Genomic DNA, 22,454 nt, shown 5'->3' on the forward strand with positions numbered 1-22,454 from the left:
TGTAATTTCAAAAAAGTGTGGGCACCTGTCCTTTAAGAGAGGAAGAGGAATGTGTCAGGCAGCAGTGAAAAGGAAGAGAGTGGGCAACATGCTGAAAGCATAGTCTTGAGTTTAAGAGGCAGTGAGTGGTGTTAACTCCACATTTACACTTCTATCATCACGTATTCTCATATTAAAACTTGGAAACACCATGGATATCAAAGCAGGTAGAAAAGAGTTGTTTTCTCTAAACCACCATGATTTATACTGTGATGACATCAAATATGACACAATGTTTAACATTTATAGAAATAAAGTTTGAGATCAATTATGGGCTGTGTTACACTGAGAATACTTGTTTTATACAGCCTTAGTGTTAATGGCTCTTACCTACTGTCACCTAAGGGACAACAATAGATTCTTCTTTAAAACAACACTTGCTTGGTGCACTATGCTCATAACTGGACTTTAAATGTACAGTTGTGTGCCCTATATACACACTGAGCATATGAACTTACCATCCAGAACAAGTCCCAACACAAATGGCAACAAAATGATTTTCATGATTCACAAAGAAATCTGCTGGTTCACATTTTGGTTATGTTTTAACTTTCAGAAGCTGAAGTCACTGAATGTTCCACCTGAACTTCAAAATGTTACGTACCAATTTATTACTTCTGTTCCTAATTTGACGTGTTCATACCTTGTGAAGATAAATAAATACATATACTTACACATATTTTTCTCCTCATGCTGTCATGTTGAAAGTCCTGCGACCCTCCTCCATCCCCATTCCATCCCCAAGATTCAATTCATTATCATGAAATGTTATTTCATCATTCATTTAAAAAAGAGCGCTTTTACAATTTTTTCTTTTTCACAAAAGTCTTCAGTTTCTGTTTCATGATAAGGAGTGGATGTTAAATGGAGAAAATCCTGAAAAGTTCAAAAATGAGGATGTTTTTGAGAATGATTTATCAGAAGTATGTATTTAAAATGATTAAACCTTCAGAAAATATTCAGCTGTGAGAAGGCCAAGTCTTACATTGGAGGTCGAATTTGATTTTTTTTTTCTCACTTTGATTTTAAATGTTAAACTTATTGTCAGTTTGTCAGCATACTGCGTTTTCAGGCTTACTGTAGTGGAGGCAACGTTATGACCTGGAAGTTATCAGCCATACAACTGCAGTGGCTTAGTTAGAGCTGGTGCTAATGGGATAATATACTAGCAAGTTTACTGTGATTTACACTGGCAATAAAATTTTAAGTTACAGGAATTAACCATATACATTCCATTGGGGATTCAAAATTTAACAGTGCAATAGAGAGTGAGAGTGGATCAGATCCTCTCTAGAACAGCACTCTAGTTTTGGGTTTAAGCTGCAGAGAAGGCGTTGCTTATGAATGGGAGTTGTACATTAACCACATTGTTTATCACAGTAGGAATGAGAAAGTGAAAGTGTTGGATTGCTCTCTTTCAGCAGTTTCACTCGAGGATCCTTTCTGCAGCATCAGAACAACAATAAAGGTGGGAATTCTGATTTTTTACCTGGATGCACATATTGTTATGCCTAAAACTTCAACATGTGTAGGTCTTAAATGAGAGTCCCTCTCATTTAAGACCATTCTTCTGTTATTGCTGCTGTTATTACTGCCTTAGTTAGTTAGAAATCATGAAAAATGTAATATATAGTTAGTATAATGGAAATAAGCATTAACTATTTGTTCCACTGTGAACCACATTTATATTTTATAAGTTAATAGACAGACAACAGAGCACCTTCTCTAAAAGGCTCAAACAAAGAACTCTACAACAAATCTTTCCTGCCTCAAGACATCAGTCGTACAACTCCTCATCTGTCTGTGACAGATGACACTGAACTGGTTGTAACATATTGCACATGGCTGTTTTTTGTTGGTTAGTGTAATTCATTTAATTTAATTTTAATATCTAATTATTTTATTATTCTTGTAAATATTGTGTATATAGATTTAATTCTATTTTGTATTCTATATTCTATCACAGACCTCCAGCCCTTAGAGACAATGAATAATTCACTCATTCAATTGTCTTCACCTATTTCTAGAAACTGTTTTAGTGATTGTTTATTGTTTCCATGGTCATAGTGTTTAGAGATAAACTGAAGAATCTGGTCATCTTAGTTTGCTTCAATGTTAAAGCTCCTGTTGATTTATTCAGAGATATTATTTACATTTAAGGACATATAGGTCTGTGACATCTTTTCTCTGCTGCTTCTTATTTCTGTGTCTTATTTCCTTCTTGATCTTCAGATTAAATCATGGCAGATTCACCTGGAGGTAAGTGGTACAGTCAGATGACCACCAGTCTCTGATACGATTTAGTTTGTTGTTATAATGATATTTATAATTCACAACAACGATCTTAAACCTGAGCTACAACAACATCAAAGGGCTGGATCATGTATAAACTACTGAAATATTTCACACATATTCAACTAAAGTCACAGCACAAGAGTTGTTCATGTGATAAAAGTAACAAAGAGCTCATCATTGTAAACTTCAACATCGTTCCAGCAATGACTCACTGTTCTTATCTGCAACAAATCAGATTCCAGAGATGACAACAAATCAGACTCCAAAGATGACAACAAATCAGACTCCAGAGATGACAACAAATCAGACTCCAGAGATGACAACAAATCAGACTCCAAAGATGACAACAAATCAGACTCCAGAGATGACAACAAATCAGACTCCAACTATGACAAATCAGATTCCCAAGATGACAACAAATCAGACTCCAACTATGACAAATCAGATTCCGAAGATGACAACAAATCAGACTCCAAAGATGACAACAAATCAGACTCCAGCGATGAAATATCAGACAACATGACAACAAGTCATGACAACAAATCAGACTCCAACTATGACAAATCAGACTCCAGAGATGACAACAAATCAGACTCCAGAGATGACAACAAATCAGACTCCAAAGATGACAACAAATCAGACTCCAGAGATGACAACAAATCAGACTCCAAAGATGACAACAAATCAGACTCCATGGATGACAACAAATCAGACTCCAAAGATGACAACAAATCAGACTCCAGAGATGACAACAAATCAGACTCCATGGATGACAACAAATCAGATTCCAAAGATGACAACAAATCAGATTACAAAGATGACAACAAATCAGACTCCAGAGATGACAACAAATCAGACTCCAAAGATGACAACAAATCAGACTCCAAAGATGACAACAAATCAGATTCCAGAGATGACAACAAATCAGACTCCAACTATGACAACAAATCAGATTACAAAGATGACAACAAATCAGACTCCAGAGATGACAACAAATCAGACTCCAAAGATGACAACAAATCAGACTCCAAAGATGACAACAAATCAGATTACAAAGATGACAACAAATCAGACTCCAAAGATGACAACAAATCAGATTCCATGGATGACAACAAATCAGATTCCAGAGATGACAACAAATCAGACTCCAAAGATGACAACAAATCTGATTCCAAAGATGACAACAAATCAGATTACAAAGATGACAACAAATCAGATTCCATGGATGGCAACAAATCAGATTCCAGAGATGACAACAAATCAGACTCCAAAGATGACAACAAATCTGATTCCAAAGATGACAACAAATCAGATTACAAAGATGACAACAAATCAGATTCCAAAGATGACAACAAATCAGATTCCAGAGATGACAACAAATCAGACTCCAAAGATGACAACAAATCAGACTCCAAAGATGACAACAAATCAGATTCCATGGATGACAACAAATCAGATTCCAGAGATGACAACAAATCAGACTCCAAAGATGACAACAAATCAGATTCCAAAGATGACAACAAATCAGACTCCAAAGATGACAACAAATCAGACTCCATGGATGACAACAAATCAGATTCCAGAGATGACAACGAATCAGATTCCAGAGATGACAACAAATCAGACTCCAGGGATGACAACAAATCAGACTCCAGAGATGACAACAAATCAGACTCCAAAGATGACAACAAATCAGATTCCAGGGATGACAACAAATTAGATTCCAAAGATGACAACAAATCAGACTCCAGAGATGACAACAAATCAGACTCCAAATATGACAACAAATCAGACTCCAAAGATGACAACAAATCAGATTCCATGGATGACAACAAATCAGACTCCAAAGATGACAACAAATCAGATTCCAGAGATGACAACAAGTCAGATTCCAGAGATGACAACAAATCAGATTTTAGAGATGACAACAATTCAGACTCCAAAGATGACAACAAATCAGATTCCAGATATGACAACAAATCAGACTCCAGAGATGACAACAAATCAGACTCCAAAGATGACAACAAGTCAGACTCCAAAAATGACAACAAATCAGATTCCAGGGATGACAACAAATCAGACTCCAAAGATGACAACAAATCAGATTACAAAGATGACAACAAATCAGATTCCAGGGATGACAACAAATCAGATTCCAGGGATGACAACAAATCAGACTCCAAAGATGACAAATCAGACTCCAAAGATGACAACAAATCAGACTCCAAAGATGACAACAAATCAGATTCCAGAGATGACAACAAATCAGATTCCAGAGATGACAACAAATCAGACTCCACAGATGACAAATCAGATTCCGAAGATGACAACAAATCAGACTCCAAAGATGACAACAAATCAGACTCCAAAGATGACAACAAATCAGATTCCAGAGATGACAACAAATCAGACTCCAAAGATGACAACAAATCAGATTCCAAAGATGACAACAAATCAGATTCCAGAGATGACAACAAATCAGACTCCAAAGATGACAACAAATCAGATTCCAGAGATGACAACAAATCAGATTCCAGAGATGACAAGAAATCAGACTCCAAAGATGACAACAAATCAGACTCCAAAGATGACAAATCAGACTCCAAAGATGACAAGAAATCAGATTCCATGGATGACAACAAATCAGATTCCAGATATGACAACAAATCAGATTCTAGATATGACAACAAATCAGACTACAAAGATGACAACAAATCAGATTCCATGGATGACAACAAATCAGATTCCAGAGATGACAACAAATCAGACTCCAAAGATGACAACAAATCAGATTTCAGAGATGACAACAACTCAGACTACAAAGATGACAACAAATCAGACTCCAAAGATGACAACAAATCAGATTCCAAAGATGACAACAAATCAGACTCCAAAGATGACAACAAATCAGATTCCAGAGATGACAAGAAATCAGACTCCAAAGATGACAAGAAATCAGACTCCAAAGATGACAAGAAATCAGATTCCATGGATGACAACAAATCAGATTCCAGATATGACAACAAATCAGACTACAAAGATGACAACAAATCAGATTTCAGATATGACAACAAATCAGATTCCAAAGATGACAACAAATCAGATTCCAGATATGACAACAAATCAGATTCCAAAGATGACAACAAATCATACTCCAAAGATGACAACAAATCAGATTACAAAGATGACAACAAATCAGATTCCAGAGATGACAACAAATCAGACTCCAAAGATGACAACAAATCAGATTTTAGAGATTACAACAATTCAGACTCCAAAGATGACAACAAATCAGACTCCAAAGATGACAACAAATCAGACTCCAAAGATGACAACAAATCAGACTCCAACTATGACCAATCAGACTCCAACTATGACAAATCAGATTCCAGAGATGACAACAAATCAGACTCCAAAGATGACAACAAATCAGATTCAAGAGGTGACAACAAATCAGACTTCTCTTCACCTGGACAGGAGTCCGTAGACCAGAAGGTCAGTTCTCCTGTGATATCTTACAACACTTCCCCTAACCTCATTGAACTCAGGTCACATAATATGTGAGATTAAGGGCAAAATAATATGCACTCTGAAAAAAGCGAGAGGGAAACCCACTGTAACACTGTAAATTTAGAATCATTTGCTGGCTTCAAAAAAAAAAAAATATCTTGACCCCTCCTCTCCCACTCAATGAGTGTATAAGTATAGGTGGTAGAGGGTTCAACTGTTCATATAAAAACAGAGAATCAAAAACTTCTGTCACAGAGCGTTGGTGCTTAAGGCTGTTGATTCTTACTTAAAACATTACTTGCTTGAAGACTGGAGGAGAATGGGGTGGAAGACAGTTGCAACTGTTTTGAACCAATCTGACAACTGATGGTGGAGGAGGAGGACAAAATCCGCAAACGTTTGACAGTAATGACAAATTGCAACAACAAAATCTGAACGAGGATGAGAAAGAGAGAGTTGGGAGTGATGATAGAGATAATCTTGCTGACTGAATTTAGCAAAGCTTCATAACTAAAACTAAAAAAAAAGAGGAATTTTATGATTCACAAAGAAAATTCAGTTGGCTCCTTTCTGCATTGTACCTGGCTGTGTATGAAAGGTAGGTCTTTTTGGCACAATATCTGTTCCACTTTAACCAGGATCACAGGAGTTAATGTCTCAGTGGACCCGGAACTTTGTTTATTGGGGAACTTAACAAGTATCTGCGGTCCTCTAATGTGGCCAAGAAGTGCATTGTGGTGTCATGGAAATTTGATTCCCCTCTGCTTATTGACAAGTGGACTTCTGAGATGAATGGATCCATCCCCCTGGAAAAAAACACTTATTGTCTCAGAAAACAATATAACAACTTCTTGAAAATTTGGCAGCCATATTTAGACCATATTGGTACATCTCTTACACCAAATACTTAATATGACACACTGACTTTTTTTTCTTCTTCTTCTTTGATGGGGATAGGGTGTTATAGGGTAAGGAGGTTTATGCTCAATGCCTCGCATTTTGTTAGGTCTCTATACTGTTGGTATATTGATATGTTTCTATACACTGCAAATATAAAACTGAAAATAAAATATTTCAAAAAGAAAATTCTGTTGATTCACATTTTGGTTATATTTAAAGTTTCAGAAACTGAAGTCACTGAATATTCCATCTCAACTTCTGAAAGGTACGAACCAACATATTACTGTTAATAATAATTTGATGTGTTCATACTTTTCAATTCTTCATATTTTCAAATTCCCTTCTTTGTAGAAACACAGATTTTTTGTTCTATCAGAAATTATATTTCATTGATTGCAGATTTTGCTCACAGTCTCTGTTGCTACATTCTGAAAATGTCTGAAAAGATGCTGCTTTGGACTGATGATGAAGGATTTTACTGTTTCTCTCATGACTGTCATCTACTGTCTGAAAGAACTGAAATCACACATGTGAAGCAGCCTTAACACACGATATGTTCTTTCTCTGTAGCTGCTGATGCTTTGGAGAAGTATTATCCTGAGAGACAAACCAACAATGATGTGAAGGAATTCTACAATATTCTGGGCAAAATCTTCGCAGAGTCTGATAAAGGTACAAGTGTAAAGAAACATCTACGTTCCAACTCCTTCCAAATTTAATCAGCTTTTTGTTCAAGAACATTCCACTTGTATTGATCCATCATGTGCAGGTATCAAGTGTGTATTAACTATATATGTAGTTTGTTGCATTGTTATGTTTGTGCTTTTGCTGATTTAGGTTCATCATCAGGAACAGAGATGAAGAGGAAGAGCCGTGGAGGTGAGAGAGCTTCTCAGCTGATATAAAAATGAAGCTCACAGTGATTCCATCTTCATCCTCTAATCATTATTTCCTGTTTTATATTTTGTTGGATGGATGCACAGTTAAGGTCCACACAGTCACTACAGGAGAAACGTTTGGAGCTGATAAAGTTCTGCTGAGCAAAGTGAACTGTAAGGAGTTAGAGGTGGAGAGAACAGACCAGCAGAGATGCAACGTCATCATTCTTTTCTGTCCAATCATCAGTCGTGTTGGTTCAGATGTGGATGCAGCCATGAGTAAGATGCCAGGTAACATAAAGACTGATCAGCTGTCATTTATATTGTTTCTGTAAATCTCAGCATAGACACATGAAAGTACATCACTGCTTTGTTTTCAGTTTTCAGAGTATGTCCACATTTAGGGGGTTACATTTGTAAATCCATCTGTTCTCTCAGTTTCAGCCTCCATCCTCTCTGTTTCTTTCTAAAAGTCAGCTTTTACAAAACAGCTCCTAGGGTTGAACGTCAAAGTGCAGCTTGGTTCCAGCTACAATGTAAGCTGCTCAGTGAGGGTCAGAGATAAGTGACAGGAAAGTTAAGAAGAAGATATTTAGATGTAGTGATTTTAAAATAATGATTGTACAGCTGGAGAGAACTTGTCGTCTACGACAACTCTCTCTCAGCTGCTGATTCAACTTTGACCGTGACACATCTTTGGTGAAGGTTGTACAGGAATCAGGCAGCATGTGTCATTAAATCCAGAATGGATGCAGCATTGTTGTTCATTGGTTTCATAAAATGTTGTTGACTTACAGTCAGAAACAGGTTCAGTAACATCAGTGTCATTGACACAGTGTTATTAACTCTCTAATTTACAGTTTTGAGTCTAGTATTTGATGAGTAGAAGGAGTGTGAAGAAGTAAACGTGTCAGTTCTGGCTGGAGATTTCTAAACCACTACCACTCTGACCTGGTGATAGAGACAAGCAGCCTGGAGACATCTTAGAGCTTCAGGGTTTAACTGGTCCAGGTGTTTCACTGTGGACAGAGCTCTTCTGAAACCACCCCACACAAAAACTCATTTATCTTAATGCAGATGACAGATAATCTCAGGATAATATCATGTTCCTCCTCCTGTCATGAAGTCCAGCTTCATCTCCTTTTCATTTCCTTTCTTCTGGTGTCAGCAGGTGGTAAACCAGTCATTCTGGTTCTGATGCACCACACATGGAAAGTGGACTACTCTACACCTGAGAAGAAGTGGTCTGAAACCTTTGAGGACGTTGTCCTGAATGTTGACGTTCTGTACCACGAGACTGTGAGAGGATTACTGAAATGTCCAAAAAACCAGGAGGCTGTCGATCAAATACAAAGAGAGTTACTGAAATACAGAGGTACTGTCTGTAGGTCTGAGAAGTCCAGTAACCAGCCCACAAACTCTGATCCATGTTGCATTATTTAATAACATACTGTGATAGTGACAGTAGCAGCATTGTTGTTCAAGTGTTGCTTCAGCAGAGCAGCAACAATAACAAAATACACACAGTCTAAATGATTGATGATTAAGTTCTTTCTTAGTGTTTTGTTTCATCTTCATATATAAATGTGTAGAGTTAATATGAGCATACCAGAAATAAAACGTGTAATTATGAAATAAAGTTTCACAAGATATAAAAGTCTTATTGGGGAAAATGCCAAAATTTAAATAAAACAAAGTATTTAATTGTATAATAGCTTTCTCATTCAAATACAAGAGTAAATAACATTCATTCATTCATTCATCTTCTGTACCCGCTTATTCCTGTTAAAGGTCGTGGGTCTGCTGGATTCTATCCCAGCTGTCACTAGGGCTAGAGGTGGCTGTACACCCTGGACAGGTCTCCAGTCTATCTCAGGGCTAACACAGAGAGACAGACAACCATTCACACTCACACCTACGGCCAACTTAGAACCACCAATGAACCTAACCAGCATGTCTTTGGATGGTGGGAGGAAGCTGGAGAACCTGGAGAGAACCACGCAGACACAGGGAGAACATGCAAACTCCACACAGAAAGGCCCAGTCAGCCATCATGGGTTAGAACCCAGAACCTTCTTGCTGTGAGGCACCACTGTGCCGCTCTCTCACATCATTCTCATTTTCCAAAACCAGTGACTAACAGGATTATCTGCTTCAGTAACATGAGTCACAAATATTTGCAGCAAGTGTTCCAGGTGTTCCAGGTATGCTGGGACATGTCCATCTTATCTTACAGTTCAGTGTTGCATTACTTAATAACACACTTGTATGGCTGTATTTTTTTTTCACTTACTTTTTTTAGATGTTACACATATGTTATCAAACTGTCACTGTCACTGATAAGTTTGAACTAAAGTCATTTATTTGAACATAAAGAGACAGTGACCATATTAACATAAATGTGGTTTATGACTACAGCTCTCCTTTGAGTTCACGCATTTGTCATTACGAATTACTCATTGTGATAGCTGGGGATAAATAAAGATCTATCTTATCTTATGTTCTTCACATTACTCTTGACACTGCTCCAGTCTTCTCTGAGTAGCTAACCTTTAAAGGGATGCAACGAACATTTCATTGTTTTTGAATTACGATAAGATAAGAGGACCAAGTGATCTTCACAGTTAGAGTGTGCTCTGGTCTTTCTTATAAAGAGCCTTAGTGGGGTCAAACCAATCCAGTTTTTTGTTCAGGTCAACACCTAGGTATTGTATCTATGCCCATTCCCTGGATGTTCACTGGTGTGCGTGGCGTGTCCTTGTGCCTGCGGTAATCCACCACCAGCTCCTTGGTTTTTCCCATGCCAGTTTTCCTGGCACCAGAATACAAAGTCTCTGATGAGTGCTCTATAATCTCCATCTTCCCCATCGTGGATTAGGCCAACAACAGCAGAGTCATCTGAGTATTTCCTTGTATACAAGGAAATAGTTTTGGTGTTGTTGCACCCATTACAAGCATGTCAGCCGTCTGCCAGAGTGGAATCTGTTAAATAGTCTGTGTCCAGGGTGAGAGGGATTAGCCACAATCTTAGCTGCACACTTCAGAGTCCTGGAAGACTTCAGACGACAGCTCATGCTCTTGTCTTTAGCAGAGTCTGGACTCAGTGATGGCAGCGTAGAAGTGAACCATCACTATCTTCAGCTGCCGGAAGAACTGCATCCTCTGCTGTGCTTTTTTAATTGGGGCGCTTATGTTCAGCTCCCATTTGAGATCCTGGGAGATGATGGTGCCCAGGTAACAGAAGGAGTCCACAGTGTTGACTGTAGAATCAGACAGGATGATGGGGAGGAGTGGGGCTGTGTTCTTCCTGTAGTCCACGATCATCTCCACTGTCTTGGAAGCGTTCAGCTCCAGGTTGTGGTGGCTGCACCAAGTCACCAAGTGGTCAATCTCCAATCTGTAGGGGCTCTTGTCTCCACCTGAGATGAGCCCGATGAGGGTGGTGTCATCCGCAAATTTCAGGAGCTTGACAGACTCGTGACTGGAGGTGCAGCTGTTGGTATACAGGGAGAAGAACAGAGGAGAAAGGACACAGCCTAGAGGGAAACCCGTGTTGATGGTACAGGAGTCTGAGATGTTTTTCCCAGCCTCACATGCTGCCTCCTGTCAGACAGGAAGTCTGTGATCCACCTGCAGATGGAGTCAGCCCCACCAGTCAGCTGGGATAGTTTGTCCTGTAGTAGAGACGGCACGACCGTGTTGAAGTCCGAGCTGAAATCCACAAACAGGACCCTGGCATATGATCTGGGGGAGTCCAGGTGCTGGAGGATGAGGTGGAGGGACAGGCTGACAGCGTCATCCACAGATCTGTTTGATCTGTAGGTGAACTGCAGGGGGTCCAGGAATGGGTCTGTTAAAGGGGAACTACCATTTTTTACAACCTGGACCTTATTTCTGGCAAAATATGATTGTTTACTCACCCATATAACTTTGGTGCCATTTTTGGTCATTCAGAAGATATTTAGATCCAGTGGAGCACCGCCTATATCCATATACTGGGAGTGACTGGGGCACTGAAAGGCAGTCTCTAAATAACACATTATCTGCCTCGAAACTCCATCAATTTCATCAATATTTTGTTGATACGCTAGTGCTATTCCCTGTCGAGTCCAGAGTTACCTGTTATCTGTTCGCGGACGTATAGTGGTTTGTTGTTCTTTGGCCAGTTGTTCCAATCTCTGCCTCCACATCCTACTCAGCCATGTTGCAAAAAACTAGCAGTAGCAAAGTACAGGTAAACAAGCCAACCATTGAGGGTGTGCACTGCCTTCAGAGATGTCTAAATGAATGGTGGGCCTCTCTGTAATCTGATGAGTTGTCAGATTAGAACAATGCTTCGTAACTTCTGGACCAATATGGAGTTTTCTTATTATTTTCACACAGGAGGAATCCCAAGAGAGAGATTAAAAAGTAATTCTCTCCAACTAAGAAGATGATTTAAATGGCCTACAATGATGAACACTTTGTGACTTTTATCAAGATGAAAAACTCTTGTGCTTTGACTTTATTTGTGCTGCAGAGGAATATCATGTGTGAAATATTCATTCATCTTCTATAACTGCTTATTCCTGTTAAGGGTCGCAGGGTCTGCTGGAGCCTATCCCAGCTGTCACTGGGCGAGAGGCAGGGTCCACCCTGGATAGGTTTCCGTCTATCTCAGGTCTAACACAGAGAGACAGACAACCATTCACACTCACACCTACGGCCAATTTAGAATCACCAATGAACCTAACCAACATGTCTTTGACAGACAAGGAAAAGTCATTTTCTACTGTAGCACTTCTAGACAAAACTTGTATTTTTCCAGTTGTAAAGGTCTGTCTTTTTCTTGTCTTGTCTTTTCTCTTTGTTTCTCATCCTAACACTCCTCCACTACAGTAACCCTGAAAACATAGTATAATGCAAAATAAGAAAACATGCACATGAAACATCTTCACTAGTTTGACATCATAATGTCAAACTAGTGAAGATGTTTCACTTATACTATTTCCATTTTATGTTATTTTATGTTACTAGATTTTATTCTACTTATTTTTTATTTCTATTTTATTTAATTTAATCTTTTCTTTTTATCTGATGTTTTTAAGAGTGTGTTTTTTATGGACAACTAAGCTACTGTAACCAAGCAATTTCCCTTGTGGATCAATAAAGTTTATCTAAGTCTAAGTCTAATAATGCACTATTAACATCTAAAACCACAGAACACGGAAGAAACACAAGAAGTTTCCACTGAACAGTAAAATAGTTTGAACACACCCAAGCATACCTGGAACACTTGTTGCCAATGTTTGTGACTTTTAACGTTACCGATGCAGATAAACACGTTAGTTGTGGTTTTAATGAATGAGAACAATGTCAGTTATCAGAGAAAACAACATAACAATGTGTGGCAGCCCTAAGAGGGAAATGGTCGCATTAATGTTATTTTTTATGAAACCCATGTGTTTATGGGACACGTTAATGTATGTATTTATTTTCATTGAAAAGTAAAGAAACATAGAGAAGGGGAGTCATTTTATTTTGAAAGCAGTGGGGCAGAACATTTGTGGTCGCTCCAGGTGTTCAGGGGGTATGGTAAGGGAGCCCCACCAGTCGCCGCTCCCTCAGACACATTCTGGAAGGAAACGAAGACGCATTGTGCCTTTACTTCTCCGCTCTATACCTGCTTTCTGACACGCCTGGACAAAAGGGAGGACTCAGTCGCAGAGGCAGTAGAAATAAAAGGTCGTTAATAAGTCCAAAATAAAACTCCAACAAGGTGGTAAACAAAATAACTAACAAACACCATGGGAATGTCTAGCCATCATACCATTCAGGAAGGAGATGGGTTCTGTGTCCCAGAGATTAACGTGTTTTGGTCCGAAACATGCGAATCAACCCCAGAACAAAAGCTAAAGACCTTGTCAAGATGATGGCTGAAGCTGGTAAGAGAGTGTCATTATCCACAGTGAAACGAGTCCTGTACCGACATGGGTTGAAAAGCCATTACTCCAAAAGCAACATAAAAAAGTCCTGAGGTCCTCTGAGGTCCCTGTGGTCTCATGAAACTAAAGTGGAACTGTTTGGCCATGATGACCATCGTTATATTTGGAGGGAAAAGGGCGATGCTTGTAAGCCTAGGAACACCATCCCAACTGTGAAGTATGGGGGTGGTAGCATCATGTTGTGGGGCTGTTTTTTGCCACAGGAGGAACTGGTGCACTTCATAACATAGACGGCATCATGAGGAAAGAACATTATGTGGAAATATTGAAGCAACATCTCAAGACATCAGCCAGGAAGTTAAAGCTTGGGCGCAAATGGGTCTTCCATGTGGACAATGAGCCGAAGCATACTGCCAAAATAGTTACAAAGTGGCTTAAGGACAACAAAATCAAAGTTTTGGAGTGGCCATCACAAAGCTGCGATATCAATCCCATAGAAAATTTGTGGGCAGATCTTAAAAGGCATGTGCGAGCGAGGTGGCCTACAACCCTGATTCAGTTACACAAGTTTTGTCAGGAGGAATGGACCAGAACTCCAGAAGACTATTGAGAGAAGCTTGTGGAAGGATACCCAAAACGTTTGACCCAAGTCATACAGTTTAAAGGAAATGCTACCAAATACTAAGGAAATGTATGTAAACTTCTGACTTTGAAGAAAGAAATAAAAGAAAGAAATTCTCTCTCTCATTATTTTGGCATTTAGCAAACAGAAATCATTTTGGTAATCCTAACTGACCTAAAACAGGTTTAGTCTGATTTAACTTCAGACAGTGAGGAAGAAAGATTTATGTGTCTTTTAACACAGTGTATGTAAACATATGGTTTCAACTGTATGATGCTCTCTTGTATGCTCTGGCTGAAATAGAGTTGTTGCCCTCAGTGATAGTTTGAGGGCCTGTGACAGCATCTACAGTGTAGATGCTGTCACAGGCTTGTCCTGCTACTACTGCTGCCTCCCAGACGCCTCCTAGAAGAGGTGTTTTGGGCATGTCCCACTGGAAGGAGACCCTGGGGCCAACCCAGAACACGATGGAGGGATTATATCTCTCGTCTGGTCTGGGAACGCCTGGGAATTCCTCTGGAGGAGCTGGCTGAAGTGGCTGGGGAGAGGGCTGTCTGGGCTTCCCTGCTGAAGCTGCTGCCCCCGCGACCCGGACCCAGATAAGTCGGTGAAGATGAAGACGAAGATGACTGTGACCAATATCTAAAAACAACCCATATACAATATAATTTGACACTTGACACCAAAACAATGGATCTAAAATAAAATAAAAACAGAACAACCTGATTAACTGTCTTTGTCTCATGTAATTTTTTCTATCTAGATTGATTCATTAAGAAAATGTTGTTTTATAATAAGAGAACCGCAGTGGAGGAAGAAGTATTTGCAGTTTTTAAAGATGTCTCCTACTGTTTCAGAAACCTTAGGAGTAATGGTTGGCTTTACTCAGGGTTTATCATGGTATAACAGAACTGAGAGACCTGATAGAGGAGTTTCATTTGCTAAACATTAGTAGTGACAGGTGGATTTAGGCATGGACAACGAGGGGAGCCATATTGTTAGGGTTGGCATGGACGCTCCACAAAATTAAAAATATAAAAAAATTAATTTTTGTGGTTGGTTTCCTGTCGTGCTGCACACGTTGATTGCACTTGTAAAAACCTGTCACATTGATATGATGTGTGTGTTGAGGTGGGTACCCTCCAACTTTCTAATTGATGAGCAGAAGATCTCACTCAGAGATATGTACGGGGTCAGGTTGATTTCAGGTGGGGAGCAGGGGAGCGCAGACATCTGTCAAATAGCAGATTTCGACTACGAGACTATGTTTTTAAAATGACGAAGAAACCACAAATGAACTCATTCATTCTACTGTTGACATAGACCCTTAATGTCACAGACAGGATGTCCTGGATTAAATAATGAAGTTAATACAAAAGTAGAGTGAACACCATCAAGGTGAACTGGTTTAGTCCTGACTCTGGACTGATGGGTGAAGTATTGATTCTCTACTGACACATTAACACTGTGGAGAAGAAGAGGTCAAAGCCATCAGGTGTTCACTTTAGAAAAAAGAGAAAAGAAGACGAGGAAAAACTGTCAAGAGATAAAGGTATGCTGCTGATTTTAACAAAACTGTTAACAAACTACCATGAAAGATTTCATCAGTTTTAATTTTATGGTGAAATGTAGTTCCTGCAACTTTATCCTGGATTAACAGTTCAAATGATAGTAAATATCCTAGCAGATGAACCTGTTAGTGCTGACCCAGTCACTGGTGTTGGTCACATGGTCCTTAACTTTCAGATCACTACATTTGTTCTTATTTACTTTATTGTTTCACTGAACATGTGTGCTATTGTCCTTGTCCTTTTTTCTGTTGGAACTTGTCATTTAACCCACTGTAAAGAAATGAAAGATGTTTGCTATTTTTTTCCTTTTCTATTCATTATTTTTTCTTTTCTCATCATAATGTCAACACCACTTCAGTGAGCCTGAAAACACAGTCTGTTGTGCTAACATCTGAAAACAAGAGACAAAACGTCTTCACCAGTTTGACAACATTTGTTCACCTAGAAACAAAGTGAAAACCACAACCAAACACAGAAACTCTGTTGGTCACAGAACATGGAAGAAACAGAAGAAGTTTCCACTGAACAGTAAAATAATATGAAGACACGTCAGCATACCTGGAACACTCGTTGCCAATGTTTGTGACTCTTAATGTTACCGATGCTGATAAACTCGTTAGTTGTGGTTTTGATGAATGAGAACAATGTCATTTGTCAGACAAAACAACATAACGATGGATCAAATCTACTTGACAGTGTGTGATTGTTGGCTGAGACTAAACTGGAGAATGGAGAATCGCGTGAGAAACGTGGTAAAGTCTTTGTCAAAGGTGAAGCCCTGCCTTACACATCAGCAGTTTGAGACAGTAATCTATGCCATCATCACATCTCGGCTGGATTGCTGTAACACTCTTTATTTAGGGGTCAGCCAGTCGTCCCTCGCACGTCTCCAGTTTGTCCAAAATGCGGCTGCTCGTCTCTTAACTGGAGCACGTAAGAGAGAGCACATAACTCCCATTCTGGCCTCCCTCCACTGGCTGCCTGTGCATTTTAGAGTTCATTTTAAGATTCTTTTATTTGCCTTTAAATCTTTAAATGGTCTCGTTCCACCTTACCTCTCTGAGCTTCTCCATCCTTTCACTTCTGCTCAATGTCTCAGGTCAGCTGATCAGCTGCTCCTGGAGGTACCAAGGTCTAAACAGAAGCTCAGAGGGGACAGAGCTTTCTCTGTTGCTGCTTCCAAATTGTGAAACGATCTATTGCACATCAGACAAGACCCTCACTGTCCATTTTTAAAACAACCCAGTATGAGACACTGTTTTTGTGCTTTTGTTTATTGTTTTTTATTGTTTTTATTATTTTTATTGTCTTACCTTTGTACAGCACTTTGTTACACCTGTGGTTGTTTTTAAAGTGCTTTATAAATGAAGTTGAGTAGAGTTGAAATTCAGACACTGTCAGAATGCAGCAAATTCTCACAATGTGACTGTGACTCATGATTTCACTCATAAAAATTTGTCACATTGATATTATATGTGTGTTGGTGTGGTTGTAGGTGGGCGCCCTCCAACTTTCTGATTCATTTATGCTTCATCAAAGTCAAGTCAAAGTCAGCTTTATTGTCAATTCTGACATGTGCAACACATACACAGGACTGAAATTACTTTCCTCAAAGGCCTACAGTGCAGCAACTTAAACACAAAATGTACAAATATGAGATGTAAAAAAACAAGGAAGATACACACCCATATACATATACACATATATACTACACGCATACATACCTAAAGTGGGTATCTGCAAAAAATAGAATAAAAATAGAATAAGCTACAAATGACCATGAGCAGAGGATCTCACTCACAGATGTAGACGGGATGTGTACAGGGTCAGGTTGATTTCAGGTGTTGGGTTGATTTAACTTCTCATATTTTATCTCATCTTTTCTCATGTTTTTTCTTCTTTGTTGTTCTTATCTTTTCTATTCGCTCTTTGTCTTTTCTTATCATTATGCCACCTCCACTTCAGTGAGCCTGAAAACACAGTATGCTGTGATAACATCTGAAAATAATAGACAAAACATCTTCACCTGTTCACTTATAAACAAAGTGAAAACCACAACCAAACACAGAAACTCTGCTGGTCACAGAACACGGAAGAAACAGAAGTTTCCGCTGAACAATAAAATAGTATGAGGACACGTCAGCATACCTGGAACACTCTTAACGTTACTGATGCTGATAAACACGTTAGTTGTGGTTTTGATGAATGAGAACAATGTCAATTGTCAGAGAAAACAACATAATGATGTACTACTTTACACTATGTGATTTTTGGCTGAGACTAGACTGGAGAATGGAGAATCGCGTGGGAAACGTGATAAAGTCTTTGTTAAAGTGATCCTGCAAGTATGATCAGAACAGCTGCAGCAAATTCTCACGATGTGACTGTGACCAGTATCTGCAAAACAGCACATATACAACATAATTTGACACTTTACACCAAAACAATGGATCTAAAAGAAAATAAAAACTTTGTGGATCTGTAGATGGAACAACCTGATGACCTGTTTGTTTGTTGTTGTTTTTTATCTTCCATTTGCATTGATTCTGCAGCGTTCAACATTTACAACTCCAAATAGATAGATAGATAGATAGATAGATAGATGGGTCTCAGTGTTGTATTATGTCCACAACTCTTAAGCAGTATCACCTCTAGTGGACACATTATAAATTAGAAAAAAGATTTATCTACGTTGTGAAATAGCACGCGTAATCCAACAAAACATTTATCATCCACTTCTCTCATTTACCCCTCCCTCCCCCATGCACGCAGCGTGCACACACCTTAGGTTTGTCTGACCACCTGAGGGGCGTGGCTCCTATAAGTTACCAAACGATCTATTTACTTTATCACTCAGCACCAACACATTACAGTCATTAGCAACAGCCCTAACTTTTACTGTTGTTGTTATTGTTCACTAGGAGTTTACTAGCTGACGTTTTTTTTCTCTCTCTGGTAAGCTAATAGTGCAGGTTGTCAATCAACCACTGTCCACAGTTTATATTAAGCTTTTGGTTTGTGCACATAAAGCCAAGGTTTAAGACTAATACTGCCTACTATAGAGGACATTTACAGCTTTTACAATGATAACAAAGGTAAAGGGGTGGGGCTTTGGTACCTTTCTCGTACTCGTTCAGGAAGATGTCGTCCATCAGTTATATGAAAAATAAAAAATAAAAACTTAATTAAAAAAAAATGTTTTCAGCATTCTAATTACCTTACAAAGATTGGGGAATTAAAAAAAAGTGATTGGATAATATTTTTTTTCCTGGTAGTCAGGAGGTTAGCTTGCTATGATGTTTATTGACCTTAAGTTTGTTTTGCACTTATTGTTCCTACCTCATCTTCTCATTTAAATGCAGTTTCTTTTCTTTCTTTTTTTTTTAAACCAAATGATAGCTTTGTGATACAGTAGTTTGACATTAAGGGAAGATGTGTGCTCTCATTTATTGTTGTCTTCTTTGGTAGGGGGTGCTCAGCACCCCTAAAGCTCTGACCCTAGAATCACCCCTGAGTGCGCCTATTACATTCTTCTGTTGTTAGCCTTAAGCCTAGGAGCATAATAAGATACATTTAGAATAAGTATATATATATTTACAGTCAATTTGGTGAAAGTAACTTAAAAGTAATGCAGTAGTAGTGTAATGCCTTACAATTCAGAGACAGAAACAACTTAATTAAGTGAAAGAAAAATAAATAAAATAAAATAAAATAAATCTCAATATTGTACACATGAAAAATAGGATATGAGCAGATATACACACCAAAAACCAGGATTTTGTACAGTGACTATATACAATAATGCAGAGTATTGTTTATTGTTCATATAAATGGTCTCACACTCTGTGACTGCTCAGAGTTCATCAGAGCGACAGCCCGGGGGAAGAAACTGTCCTTGTGGCGGGTGGTTTTGGCGTACAGTGCTCTGTACCGCCGGCCTGAGGGGAGGAGTCTAAACAGGTTGTGACCAGGGTGTGAGGGGTCTGTGGAGATTTTACTGGCCCGCTTCCTGACCCTGGACCGGTACAGGTCCTGGATGGAGGGAACAGTGGCGGTACCAATGATCTTCTCTGCAGCCCTGACTGTTCTCTGCAGTCTGTCCTTGTCATGCCTGGTGGCAGATCCAAACCAGACAGTGATGGATGTGGTCAGGACAGACTGGACTATTGCAGTGTAGAAGGTGATCAGCAGCTCCTGAGGCAGGTTGAACTTCCTGAGTTGACACAGAAAGTACAGCCTCTGCTGGGCCTTCTTCCTTGTGTCCTTGAGTCTATGTGGGAGGTCCACTTCAGGTCCCGTGAAATTGTGGAAACTGCGCCACATTTCATGTTGATAAAAGTTAAAGTCCTCAGGTTTTGATGTTCACATACTACCTTATATTTATAAAGTGAAATCATTACATGGAAACTCTCTGATATCTGTCTTACAGACCTGATAATACTGAACACAAAATATTCACAAAATATAATTAACTCTGTGGACAGTAATATGTGTTCAGAATGAATGACTAAAAACACAAAAGAAACTAACAAATACACTTTTCAGAAAACACAGCATTCCAGATTATTTCAAACCAAGGAATACACTTAAGCAAAGACTGGTCACACCTTGAGGCTGGAGCCTCTGACGGACAATGGTCCATTGAAAGGAAAGAGAACAGGGACAAAAACAGTCCCCCCTCAACGACAGGTAAGTACCCAATCGTTAATGGAAATTAGCTGCACCAGTTTCTGGTTATTAACATAACAAGCAAGTTCCAGTACTAGGAGTTCCTATTTAAATCTCAAACTTCCCACCAGTCCCCTAGAACTGAAGAAGCTACTCAGATGAGTGGTGAAACGGCTTCTCAAAAAACTCTACAAGTCCAGTTGCCTTTTTGAACCTTTTTTGTGTAAGTAATAACAAAAGTAAAATCATTACATGGAAACTCTCTGTGTTGGTCCAAGTATAAACACTTATGATCTAATTACAGACCTGATAATACTGAATACAACATGAGGATTGATTCACAAAATATAATTAACTCTGTGGACAGTCATACGTGTTCAGAATGAATGACTAAAAAGAAAAACTAGGTTTTGATGCCACTGACCGTGGTTTAGTACTTAACAAATTAAAAGGATAAGGGAATAGAGGGGTAGCTCTAGCTCTAAAGTAGCTATCAGACTAGGTAGCAACTAAATTATTGTTATTGTCATCAACCATAGAGTTGCTGCACTTAAATTGAAAAGATGAACTGTGAGCACCCACGTTGTTGCCTTGACATCCACTGTAGCTGAACCTATAAATGACTGCCATCTAGTGGTTACTGGTGGTACATCTACCTGAGCTGGAAAGCAAAAAACCACACCGATCAGCCACAACATTATGACCACTGACAGGAGAATTGAGTAACATTGAACATCTAATGACAGTTCAGTGTTCTGCTGGGAAACTTCTGGACCTGGCATTCATTGGTGTGGATGTACTTTGACACTTAACACCCACCTAGACCAGACCAGGCACCCCCACCCCATAGCAATGACACTCCTTGATGGCAGCAGCCATCCCCAGCAGGATGCAGCCTGACACAGGGACACACACAAAAACACTTTAGAAACAACTAAAAAAAACATGAAGAACACCACCCCTCCACTAACAACATTCTGTTACCAGACACCACAGGACACCCTCAGAAGGCCCATGTCCATTCTCTGATGAATCACCACAAGGGAGACCTGCACAATATTAGGAGGGTGGTCATAATGTTATGCCTGATAAGTGTAGACACAGCAGATTGACAGCCCACTCTCACACTTTGGTAATAATTCATATATTGGAGCCAATAAATATCACAAACATAATAAAATAAATTAGAAAGAAAAATTATACACCTCCACACACTTCTGGTGATGACTGAGGAAAATTATTTTTGGGGCAATCTATAAATAGTAGTTTTTTAAAAGAAAAAAACAAATAGTCAAAATAAATAAAATAAATAACATCAACAATTTCATCATGTCATCAAATTCTTAATAAAATGATGATTGTAATAATGTCTGAACTCATGAACCACTGACTGAACAACATTTGCAACAATTGTACAAGGTGTGCTGGGGTGTGTTCATATTTTTTTCCACTCTGCGGCATTTAAATGTTTTACATGTGTATGTTGTCAGCTTAAAGGGGAAATACCGTTTTTTACAACCTGGACCTTATTTCTGGCATAAAATAAGATCGTTTACTCACCCATATAACTTTGGTGTCATTTGGAGTCGTTTGTCAGATATTTAGATCCAGGGGAGCGCTGCATATATACATATAGTGGGAGCGAATGGGGCACCGAAACGCAGCCTCTAAATAACGCATTATCTACCGTGAAACTCGTTCATTTCACCAATATTTTGTTATGATACGTTGGTGCTATTCCCTGTTGAGTCCTGAGTTACTTGTTATCATCATCCGGGGTCTGTAGATTGACCTACTAACCTTTGACCTGGATGATGTCATCTCTGAGCGCGGTGCACCCCCGCATCGGTTGCTTTGTTTAACTGTCATTTGCTACTGCTAGTTTTTTGCCGATTCTGAGGTTGTGGATGACGACTTTGTTTATGATGGACGTCCTTACCGTTTTGAGCCAGAGTATACGTATGAGGAGCTCATTGAAAGGAGGATGTGGAGGCAGAGAGAGGAACAGCTGGCCAAAGAACAAACCGCTGCACATCCGTGAATCGAT

At 39.1% G+C, this 22,454-nt stretch overlaps 1 protein-coding gene across 1 annotated transcript; it reads left to right on the plus strand.

The window, feature by feature from the left end:
* Positions 1-3,771: 3,771 nt before the first annotated feature.
* LOC311488760 (uncharacterized protein) lies at positions 3,772-10,986 on the plus strand (the record flags this gene model as incomplete). The annotated part of the gene is made up of 6 exons (XM_084545609.1): positions 3,772-5,829; positions 6,964-7,009; positions 7,315-7,416; positions 7,582-7,623; positions 7,728-7,913; positions 8,794-10,986. The coding sequence occupies 6 exons, from the start codon at positions 3,772-3,774 to the stop codon at positions 9,063-9,065; spliced, it is 2,706 nt and encodes a 901-aa protein (XP_084401735.1). The 3' UTR covers positions 9,066-10,986.
* Positions 10,987-22,454: the final 11,468 nt, after the last annotated feature.

This window comes from Chelon labrosus (genome assembly GCF_963514085.1).
Source record: "Chelon labrosus genome assembly, chromosome: 5".
Lineage (NCBI taxonomy): Eukaryota > Metazoa > Chordata > Actinopteri > Mugiliformes > Mugilidae > Chelon > Chelon labrosus.